The sequence below is a fragment of the Euprymna scolopes genome, chromosome 46 (genome assembly GCF_053919585.1).
Source record: "Euprymna scolopes isolate OS-2025 chromosome 46, ASM5391958v1, whole genome shotgun sequence".
NCBI lineage: Eukaryota > Metazoa > Mollusca > Cephalopoda > Sepiida > Sepiolidae > Euprymna > Euprymna scolopes.
The window spans coordinates 120,990,687-121,003,186 of NC_136527.1; the positions used below are offsets into that span (position 1 = coordinate 120,990,687).

General features: G+C 31.1%; 1 protein-coding gene across 2 annotated transcripts in view; it reads left to right on the forward strand.

Moving 5' to 3' along the window:
• LOC145271412 (transcription intermediary factor 1-beta-like) overlaps positions 1 to 11,830 on the forward strand; it is a 136,799-nt gene extending 124,969 nt beyond the window's left edge. For both annotated transcript variants that reach the window (XM_080126947.1, XM_080126946.1), the window contains exon 2: positions 10,283 to 11,830. In XM_080126947.1, the coding sequence (XP_079983073.1) occupies positions 10,290 to 11,765 (1,476 nt within the window). In that variant the 5' untranslated portion in view covers positions 10,283 to 10,289 and the 3' untranslated portion in view covers positions 11,766 to 11,830. The remainder of the gene's footprint in view (positions 1 to 10,282) is intronic.
• The last annotated feature ends 670 nt before the right edge of the window (positions 11,831 to 12,500 follow it).

Here is a 12,500-nt window from a genome sequence, read left to right on the forward strand (position 1 = left end):
ATGACTATATAGTAGTTTTCCATGGTGCTGAATTCAAATATACATATCTTAAGACATGAAACTGCACCGTTTGTCCATTTCACAAATGCCCTCAAATTACAAAAATGACACTCTTTACCTCATAAGTTTTATCCCATCCATTAGATTTTTCTGAAACTTGGTTAAAATGTGAAGGCAACGTTGGCCTTTCACATTTTTTGTGACGTCATCTCACATGCAACAGCCGAGTGGGATCACACATGCATGGCTTGTTTTTTTTTTTAACTAATTACATTTTTGTAATCGAATTGTTTAATTTTGAGATTTTTTTTAATGTTGTAAGTATATTATTTCAAAATATTAATTTTTACGAATTGTGCAAAATTTTTAGTTTTTTTTTTGTTTCTATGTTAAACGTCAAATGATTCCCTTTTGTTTGGTGTTGATATTTCCACATGAATTCCTAACATTCTTTGATATTTTTTGCTTTCATTTTTGATAAAATATTTTCCAATTATTACTAAATTCGTTCATTATTAAAGCATTTAAAAACATCATGGTTTAATTTTTGGAGAGGGTTTCAGTTCCATATATAAACTTAACATGAAATAATCTCAAATTGTTTCTCAAAGCCCCCCCCCCTAAAAAAACAAGACAAAACAAACAAACAAAAATTTTGTAAACGGAACTTTTTTGTAACGTGGATATTTTACGGTCGTCTTTCATTTTAAATGTCAAAATTATTAAGGCATTAAAAAATCTTGATAAATATTTGTTCTAAAACATCAGGATTTTTTTTGGCTTGTTAAGATAGAGTCGACAGATCGATTAAGCAAAAACAATAATACTGGTCATGTCGAAAATAGTAAAATATTCAAAAATTACGAAAATTCATCAAGTAGAAAATTATTTATTGTTAAAAGTAATTTTAGTTAGGCACCGCCAGAACTGGGTGGGGGGGGCAGGTCAGTACTTTTTGACGGACCGTCTTTTTAAAAATCTACCAAAAATCAGGTAATTATCCGATCAATACGAAATTCTCAGCGATTATTAAGTGAAGAATGAACTTTATAACAGTGTACTTATTTTTCATAAACGATATTTATATATATATATTTTTGCTTACACCCCCCTCCTTGTTTTGAAGTGGGAACAGATATGCTTAAAATAATCATCTGAAACTGAACTCAACATATTGCGTTGTTGTAAGGGACAGGATTATAGATTAAAAAAAAAAACAAATTGTTTGCATACCTTATTTTGACGTCTGAATATCAGAACTTCGATTGTGTTTAATTATCCCGATTTTGAGTTTTGAAGTGTGAAATTCGGTGAATATGTTAAGTAAAATAATTAATTTAAGTTAAGCAAAACAAAAAAAGATTTTTTTTTTAATATTTATACGAAAAAAGCCATTTTAAAATCTTTGATAAATAAATTAACAATTTTTTTAGCGAGACGAATAATGCATGACCATTATTAAACAGGGCATGCTTTGAATAATCGATACAAAAAAAAATTCGATAAATATTGTGCCCTTTGTGTTAAAAATAGCATCATTTTTTTCGATCCCGTTTGAAAACGTTTGCCGCCTTTCGACTATGGTGGACCAAATGCGCTGAAATAATTTTTTTTTATTCTGCTTTAAATTGCCCCCCCCCCATTTTGGGGAGCCTGGCCCCCACACAAAAACACATTAAAAACCAAACTCATACAAATGGTCACCCATCTGGTACTGGCCAGCCTCAGCGTTAATAAGACATTGAAATTTTCGTCACTGAAAAATAAATTATTTTGGCCTGTTTGGTCTTCCATAGTTTGCTTCTTATCAAACGCAAACGTAAACAGTGTCGATCTAGACTCTAGATCGACGCGGAATATCTGGTTACCTATATGAATAAGTGGAATTATTTGAAATCCAGGTACTTATATTATAATATTTTTGCATATTCTCTTAGAAAATCATCCTAAATCTTAGTTAGACAATAAATAAATAAATAAATTATTTCAAAAACCTTTTTTTTTTAAATATTTATGTACGTTTTTTGTGCAAGACAAAAAATGTCAATTGTTAACTTTTTGGGAAAATTTAACATTTAAAATTTAATTTAAAATAGTAGAAAAAGTTTTACATTATTCTGTTTTCTATATGATAAAATTCAGGGTTTTATCTTTCTGGAAAAAAAAAAGTTACTCAGAAATAATGGATTTTAATACATGTAATTTCGTTTTAAAAAACAACAACTTGATTTTGCGGCCATTTTTGGTCAAAATTATTTCCAACTCCCAAAAAATAAAATTACAATGAAGACTTTAATTTTTCGGGCTTGCTACAAACGAATACAACATTTAAAAATAGTGCAGAGAAATAGTTTTATGATATGAACAATTTTTTTTTCAAACGTGGGCATCACTTTTAATTTTAACATTTAAAATACAAGGCGACTGTAAAATATTCACGTTACAAAATTAAACGTAAAATGAACACCCACCTTATGGCCACCTAGCGATTTTTTTTTTGTTGTTTTTTGGAGTTGCCTGTAAGCTTGGGGGGGGGGGAGTATATAAAAATGTGATCCTCACTTTTTTAAAACCTAATTTTTTCATATCATGAAAGTTATTTCTCTGCGACATTTTTAACTGTTATATTCGTTTTTAGCATTCCTGAAAACCTGGAAAGTTATTTTTTTGGAGTTGTAAAGAATCATGATATTGACCATAATTTTTACAAAATATTGAGTGATATAGCATTTTCCTCAGATGTGAACACCTTGAGCATTGCGAATACAGGGAACGCACTTATCTCCCTTTCCGATACTGTAATGGCTGGCGTTTCATATTTGCCGATAGCGATATATATTTTATTTTCTAAAAACACAATAGCAGTTGTTGTACTAGATGAATTTTCGTAATTTTTGGATATATTACTATTTTCGACATGACAAGTATGTAATTATTGTTGTGTTTCGATTAAAACCACATTTAAAAAATCGATTTCTTAACAATCAGTTTTTGTTTACGTTAAAAATAATGTTGAAAATAAAAACGAAAAATTTGATGATCTTCAAATGTTTTAATCGATAAAAATCTGAATAATTAAAAAGAAAATTATCAAAATTGTCCCTCAATGTTTGTATGCTAGATTGAAACCTTCTGATCAAATTAAGATTCTACATTTTTAGGCGGTTACGTGTCAAAATCCTTAAAGACGAGGAGAAAAAAATTAAGAGGAAGAATAATTTTTTAATCTAGAAATTAAATGTACAATGATCACGGATTTTCGGGCCATTGTCGTTTTAAGTCAGTAAAAATGGTGTACTTATTCCCGACTTTAAATTCTAAACCAATAGTTTGTTTTTCTTTCTGCTATTTTACTGATGTTGTGCATTTTAAGAGGGGTGAGGGTCTACTGTTTTACAACCTTGTCACCAAGACTTAGGGTTAGTGGATAATTTGTCAAATTGGTTAAAAACTGTGAAACGGCCGGGAAATAGGAGATCAGTTTACATTAACTTTGTATACGAAATTGATTCCCCACTTTAAATTCTCCAAGTTTTTAAAAACTTGGTGTTAAAATTTTTTACAAAAGAGTTACGCACCTGAAATGCACATTTACCTACTTATACTAAATGTGAGTTAATCAAAGCTTGTTATTTCTAAGGTCTTTTTATTCTTGTGCTCAAATATATACACAGGGTGGAACAACGATAAAAGTGAAAAACGACACTACAGCTTTATTTGAAAAAGTCAGGTGACTTGATTATGTAGTAGAGTTGATATATATTCAATGCAGCCGCCTTCAGCCTCAATCTCCGTCTCGATACAGGTCCGGAGCTGGGAGCATGCCTTTTCAACAAGCGCCGGCCGGAATACTCGGCGGATGGCAGCGACCAGGCTCCCTGTGGTGTTGTGGGAGGTCATGTTGGTGATGTTCTCGACGTAGTAGTAGTAGTCCAGCCAGCGGACTAAGGTCGGGGGAAGAGGGCGTGGCAGTGAGAGACGGGTGCAAAGTCGTATCACTCCTTCTGAAGCCAAGCCTTTTAAAAGTGAAAATATTAATGTGTATATTTTGAAATGTAAATCACTGGTGACCATGTTTGTACAGGCGGCATATGAAAGGGGCCAACCCTCAGTTTGTTCAGGTATGCTGAAAACGAATATCGCAAGGAAAATTAGCAGAGACAAATAGTTTTGGATCTAGTTTTATTAATGTGTGTATTTTGACATGTCAGGCTAACGAATCCTATAGTGGATGAAACGCCGAATATTCAGTGTAGCTTAACCGCCATATATATTTCATAAATTAACGAATCCTATAGTGGATGAAACGCCGAATATTCAGTGTAGCTTAATCGCCATATATATTTCATAAATTACTATATATATATATATATATATATATATATATATATATATATATATATATATATATATATATATATATATATATATATATATATATATATATATATATATATATATATATATATATATATATATATATATATATATATATATATATATATATATATATATATATATATATATATATATATATATATATATATATATAAATATATATATATATATATTTATTAGTACATTTTCATATGGTTTTTTAAAGGTAGATAACTCTTATTTTTATTATCTCCCTTGAGAAAGCACACACACATATATATGTACACTTAATCATTTATTGAAAGCCACAGGATGCATTTTTTGACTATAAATGCATTTGTATCATTAAATCTAACATTCCCATTGGCTATCCCACAAGTAGAGAGTTTTTTAGGATATCTCAGAGTCCAAAATGGGTCAAAATTACCCCCAAAATTAGCCAAAAATGGTCGGAAATCACGGATTTTCCAAAATGCACCTCCCAAGCCACACAGGGTGCAATTTTTGACCATAAATGGCTCTATATCATTAAATCTAACATTCTCACTGGCTATCCCACCTATATAGGGCTTTTCAAGGTATCTTAAGGGTCCAAAATGGGTCAAATTTACCCAAAAATTAGCCAAAAATGGACAAAAATCACGGATAATCCCCAAAATGCAGGTATTATATCTCATCGGGCTCCTATGAACACTCCTGTATGGCTTTTTACAGTTGGAAGACTGAAATAACCACCCTGTTATCTTATCCATTTGTATTTAGGGTATTTACAGATCTTTGGGGGATGTAAAAAGGGTCAAAACAATCCAAAAATGACAAAATTACGCTTTACGGTACATAACATATGAATCATTAGTTCAATACATACGGTACATAACATATGAATCATTAGTTCAATACATACGGTACATAACATATGAATCATTAGTTCAATACAATACAATTTTATTTCATTTATTTTCTCAAGATATTTTCATTAAGCCAGTTGCTCCTATGACAACTGATATGTTAATTTATTATTTTAATTTATATCAAATGTCTCTTTTACGAATAGATGCTGTTCCCCCCCCCCATGGCTTCTGTCTGTATTTCATTTATTCTCTCAAGATTTTTTTCATTAAGCCAGTTGCTCCTATCACAACTGATATGTTAATTTATTATTTTAATTTATATCAAATGTCTCTTTTATGAATAGATGTTGTTCCCCCCCCCCCATGGCTTCTGTCTGTATTTCATATAAAGATTTTTTTGGAGTTAGAAAGAATCATGACATTGACCATAATTTTCACAAAATATTGAGTGACATAGCATTTTCCCTAGATGTGAACACATTGAGCATTGCGAATACGGGGACTGCACTTATCCCCTTTCCGATACTGTAATGGCTGGCGTTTCATATTTGCCGATAGCGATATATATTTTCTTTTCTAAAAACACAATAGCAGTTGTTGTACTAGATGAATTTTCGTAATTTTTGGATATATTACTATTTTCGACATGACAAGTATGTAATTATTGTTGTGTTTCGATTAAAACCACATTTAAAAAATCGATTTCTTAACAATCAGCTTTTTTGTTTACGTTAAAAATAATTTAGAAAATAAAAACGAAAAATTTGATGATCTTCAGATGTTTTAATCGATAAAAATCTGATTAAAAAGAAAATTATCAAAATTGTCCCTCAATGTTTGTATGCTAGATTAAAACCTTCTGATCAAATTAGGATTCTACATTTTTAGGCGGTTACGTGTCAAAATCCTTTAAGACGAGAAGAAAAAAATTAAGACGAAGAATAATTTTTTAATTTAGAAATTAAATGTAAAATGATCACGGATTTTCGGGCCATTGTCGTTTCAAGTCAGTAAAAATGGTGTACTTATCACCGACTTTAAATTCTAAACCAATAGCTTGTTTTTCTTTCTGCTATTTTTACTAATGTTGTGCATTTTAAGAGGGGGGGGAGGGTCTACTGTTTTACAACCTTGTCACCCAGACTTAGGGTTAGTGGATAATTTGTCTAATTGGTTAAAAACTGTGAAACGGCCGGGAAATAGGAGATCAGTTTACATTAACTTTGTATACGAAATTGATCCCCCACTTTAAAAATTCTCAAAATTTTTAAAAACTTGGTGTTAAAATTTTTTACAAAAGAGTTACGCACCTGAAATGCACATTTACCTACTTATACTAAATGTGAGTTAATCAAAGCTTGTTATTTCTAAGGTCTTTTTATTCTTGTGCTCAAATATATACACAGGGTGGAACAACGATAAAAGTGAAAAACGACACTACAGCTTTATTTGAAAAAGTCAGGTGACTTGATTATGTAGTAGAGTTGATATATATTCAATGCAGCCGCCTTCAGCCTCAATCTCCGTCTCGATACAGGTCCGGAGCTGGGAGCATGCCTTTTCAACAAGCGCCGGCCGGAATACTCGGCGGATGGCAGCGACCAGGCTCCCTGTGGTGTTGTGGGAGGTCATGTTGGTGATGTTCTCGACGTAGTAGTAGTAGTCCAGCCAGCGGACTAAGGTCGGGGGAAGAGGGCGTGGCAGTGAGAGACGGGTGCAAAGTCGTATCACTCCTTCTGAAGCCAAGCCTTTTAAAAGTGAAAATATTAATGTGTATATTTTGAAATGTAAATCACTGGTGACCATGTTTGTACAGGCGGCATATGAAAGGGGCCAACCCTCAGTTTGTTCAGGTATGCTGAAAACGAATATCGCAAGGAAAATTAGCAGAGACAAATAGTTTTGGATCTAGTTTTATTAATGTGTGTATTTTGACATGTCAGGCTAACGAATCCTATAGTGGATGAAACGCCGAATATTCAGTGTAGCTTAACCGCCATATATATTTCATAAATTAACGAATCCTATAGTGGATGAAACGCCGAATATTCAGTGTAGCTTAATCGCCATATATATTTCATAAATTACTATATATATATATATATATATATATATATATATATATATATATATATATATATATATATATATATATATATATATATATATATATATATATATATATATATATATATATATATATATATATATATATATATATATATATATATATTTATTAGTACATTTCATATGGTTTTTTAAAGGTAGATAACTCTTATTTTTATTATCTCCCTTGAGAAAGCACACACACATATATATGTACACTTAATCATTTATTGAAAGCCACAGGATGCATTTTTTGACTATAAATGCATTTGTATCATTAAATCTAACATTCCCATTGGCTATCCCACAAGTAGAGAGTTTTTTAGGATATCTCAGAGTCCAAAATGGGTCAAAATTACCCCCAAAATTAGCCAAAAATGGTCGGAAATCACGGATTTTCCAAAATGCACCTCCCAAGCCACACAGGGTGCAATTTTTGACCATAAATGGCTCTATATCATTAAATCTAACATTCTCACTGGCTATCCCACCTATATAGGGCTTTTCAAGGTATCTTAAGGGTCCAAAATGGGTCAAATTTACCCAAAAATTAGCCAAAAATGGACAAAAATCACGGATAATCCCCAAAATGCAGGTATTATATCTCATCGGGCTCCTATGAACACTCCTGTATGGCTTTTTACAGTTGGAAGACTGAAATAACCACCCTGTTATCTTATCCATTTGTATTTAGGGTATTTACAGATCTTTGGGGGATGTAAAAAGGGTCAAAACAATCCAAAAATGACAAAATTACGCTTTACGGTACATAACATATGAATCATTAGTTCAATACATACGGTACATAACATATGAATCATTAGTTCAATACAATACAATTTTATTTCATTTATTTTCTCAAGATATTTTCATTAAGCCAGTTGCTCCTATGACAACTGATATGTTAATTTATTATTTTAATTTATATCAAATGTCTCTTTTACGAATAGATGTTGTTCCCCCCCCCATGGCTTCTGTCTGTATTTCATTTATTCTCTCAAGATTTTTTTCATTAAGCCAGTTGCTCCTATCACAACTGATATGTTAATTTATTATTTTAATTTATATCAAATGTCTCTTTTACGAATAGATGTTGTTCCCCCCCCATGGCTTCTGTCTGTATTTCATTTATTCTCTCAAGATTTTTTTCATTAAGCCAATTGCTCCTATCACAACTGATATGTTAATTTATTATTTTAATTTATATCAAATGAAAACATATACCTACATCCCCTCATACCTATATATATATATATATATATATATATATATATTTATATTAAACTGTTGAAACAGTCATGTGAACGTGACCTTAATACCACTCTCTCCTTTGCTTTGGCTTTCGTTTATGCAAATATTGCCTTTCATTCTATCTCTCCCCCTTACCCTGTCTCTCCTGCTCTCTCTCTCTCTTTTTTCTCTCTCTCTCTTTTATGCTTACTCTCTCTCTCTCTGTCTTTCTCTCTCCTTTATTTGACTCTCTGCCTCTCCGTCTTTGTCTCACTCCTTCCCCCTTCACCTATTCCTGTTTCTCCTCCTCCCTTCTCTTTAACTACATTAAACGAAAAAGCCACGTCATAAAAAAGATCATCCAATCAAATTGCTTCAAATTATCACGTGTCTCATCTTTCTTTTTGTGACACTATTAACTGAACTGTTGCAAAGAAATTGTTTAAAAAACAATCCACCACATCTTAAAAATGTAAATTTTTTCAAAATATTACATTTTTTTAGATGAAAAATTGATTGAAATATTTTTCATCGACGACAAATTAGTTTTTGTTCATTTCAATTCTATTTATTTTCAGATGAAAAAAAGTAGAAATATTATAACCCCCCTTTTTAATGTTTTAATTTTTTTTTTCCGATTTAAAGGTTTGTTTAAAATAGAGATTTTACCTTTTTGAGGCGGTTACGTGTCCGATTCATGAATTGTTTTGGATTTATTAAAGTTTAAATGCAGTTTAAATCCCGTTATTCTGGAAATGTCGGTTGTAAATATTTCTTTGAAAAAAAAATGTTAAAAAATAGTAAATCAGTTTTTGTTAAAAAAAATAGTAAAACAGTTTTATTGAGAAAAGAAGTTTCAAAAAAAAATTTTTTTAATTGTTTCAACAAACAAAAAAATATATAAAAATAAAATATTAAGTTTTCATGAAAAACCCCAAATTTTTTTCCTATACAATTGACGATTTTTGTAAAAATATTTTTTATATATTTTCTTAAAAAAAATATATTTAAAAATTCTGTGGCATCCCCCAAAAAAACTTTACTGAAAAAAAAATCGTTGAAAAAAAAATTATAACCTTTCAGGTGAGGGTTCAGTTTTCAATTATAACGTAGTACTAAATTGAACATTGAATTTGTGGCCACAATAGATAAAGAGATGAGAGAGGGAAATTAGTCTGCGTCTGTTGTAACGATCGGCTTAAATGATTAACGGGAATTCCCGAGAATCCGGGTCAAATTATGCAACAGTACCAAATATTTTGAATATTGACTTTTTTTTCCATTAAACTAATTGGTGAGAAAAAAGGAAATCCTTCTAGACTGAGGTAATTTAATTTTTGGGTTGTCCCAATGCAGATTGCCCTTTTAAAATCGTCTTTGTGTCTATCTCTGCCCTCGTGAGGAGGCAAGTAAACAGAGAAAAAATACGAAATAAAAAAAGGGATTAGTGACCCCCCCCCACCTTTTTTTTCGTTGATATTGTTACTTTTTTTACTTTATATATTATATTTCTATATAGATATACATTAGTTCTGGGAATTTGTTCTGTGAAAAAATTCTTGTGAGTATTCTAACTAAATTATATATATATATATATATATATATATATATATATATGTGTGTGTGTGTGTGTGTGTGTGTGTGTGTGTAACTATATAATGTCTAAAACGATGTTTAATTGTGAAATCTAATGCATTTTCTATTTTGTTTTATTTCAGTTTGACAATGGCTTCCAATAAATTCGAGCAACTTTACCAATGTGTCGCCTGTGAACAACAACTAAACCGACTATCGAAATGCTTGCCATGTTTGCATAGCGTATGTCAGTCGTGTTTTGGAAAAACTTTGGATGAAACGAACACAAACTGCACTTGTCCGAAATGTCATGCACAATTTGTGGATTGGAAAGACTTTGGTGTCTCCCCGATTATCGCGAAGGAATTGATGCGGCAAGGGTTCCAATGCGATTGGTGTTCGGAGGATGGCATTTCATCCATAGCAAAATTTTGGTGCGGAGAATGCCAAAAGCTGTTGTGTAACACTTGCATCCGAAGCCACAAAAGATTTCAGAATACCCACATTTCCAAAGATTTGGATGCGATGCGAAGATCGGATGCAATTGCGTTGGTGATGAAGATGCAGAACACTTGCGATCTTCACAAGAAAGAGTTGGAGATGTTTTGCGAAGGATGCTGCAATTGTTACTGCGACAAATGTTATGCTACGCATGTAAATGACCCGATAACCCCATGCACGAATGTGACCCCGTTAAGGGTCCGCGATGAAATTGTCAAACGCAAGGAGCAGTTCCCCACCCTCGAGCACAAAATGACGTCATTTGAAGAAGAAGTGAATGAATCAACGGAAAATCTTTTTCGATTTGTTGAAGAATTCCAATCGGACTGCGCGATAAAACGTGTGCAAATCTGGTCGGAATACGAATCGATTTGTGAAAAAGCAAAACGTGACGCTTTGCGATTGACTGAACAAATCGATGACAAAATGCAAGAAATTTTGGCGAAATGTCATCGAACGAAGCGACAAAACGATGAAATTCTCCAAGAAATTTCCACATGGCAACTGAATTCTGATCATTTGATCAGCAAACATCTTGAAGATTGCGAAGCTTTTCGTGGAATGCAAATGTTGGAGAAACAATGTCCAATTTTTCAACATGATTTGCCATCGACGGAGACGAAATATGAAATTTTTGTCGACTTTCCTGATTATTGGCGCGAAAAAACCATCGATTGTTCTTTGCGAAACGAAAATGACGCATTCGTCACGTTTGAAAAAGTTGGAAGGAAAATCCAAAAAATCCACAAAGAAAAGCGAATCGATTTGCCAGAAGCAAAAAATAATCGATTTATCAGTTCGATTTTCGTCGACGAAAAAGAAGAAAATATTTTTGTTTGCGATCGAAACAATAAATCGCTGATGGAAATACGAAAAAATGGTGAAATAAAAACTGAATTGCAATTTTTTTCTGTCACAAACGACGAATCCTTCGAACCTTCGGACTTTTGTTTTCTTTCGAAAGAAAAAATTTTTGTCGTTTGTGGTTGCCATGGAAACAAAAATATATTGTTTTTAAAAAGAAAAAAATTTTTTCCATTTTTTGAATTGAAAAATTTTTTGGAAACGGAAACAAATTTTGTTTCTTTGTTTGAAAAAAACGAACAAATTTTTGTTTTGGATTAAAAAAATCAAATCAATTTATTTTCAAAAAAATGTGAAAAATTAAAAGTTTTTACAATTGAAACAAATTTTGATTCAAATTATTTTTATTCCCGCATTCGTTTGGATTTTTTTAATGAAAAAATTTGGTTTTCAAATTTAAATTTAAAAGACGAATTAATTTGTTTTGATTTAAATTTTAAATAAATGAATTCGATGAAAAAAGAATTTTTTTTGATTTTAATTTCAACAAATTAGGAAAAATGTTTTTTTGTGATTTTAATGAAATTTTTTTGTTTTCCGAAACAAAATTTGTTTCAATTTGAAGAAAAACAAAATTATTTTCCTTTCATTTTTGTTTTTAAAAACAAAATTTTTGTTTCCGTCGAAAAAAACGGAAAAATTGGAATCGAGATTTTTAAAATTTTTTATTGAAAAATAAAAAAAAATTAAAAATAATTTTTTATTTTTGTTTTTTTTTTCTCGTGTGTTTCTGTGTTTCTCGTCTATTCGTAACTTTGATAAAATTTTGTCTTTTATTAAAAAATATTTGAAAATCCGTAAATTTTTTTAACAAATTATTTTTATTGTTTTTTTTTTATGTGGTTATCTTTACGATTAGTGTTTCCAATTCACTTCCGGTTGTTTCTTCGTTTTAAGTCGATTTTTTTTTGTTCATAAAATTGTTAGGTGAAAGTATAGAATTGGTAACCCCCCCCATATTGTTTGTTTTTTTGTCTAACATTTTTTATTTGTTGT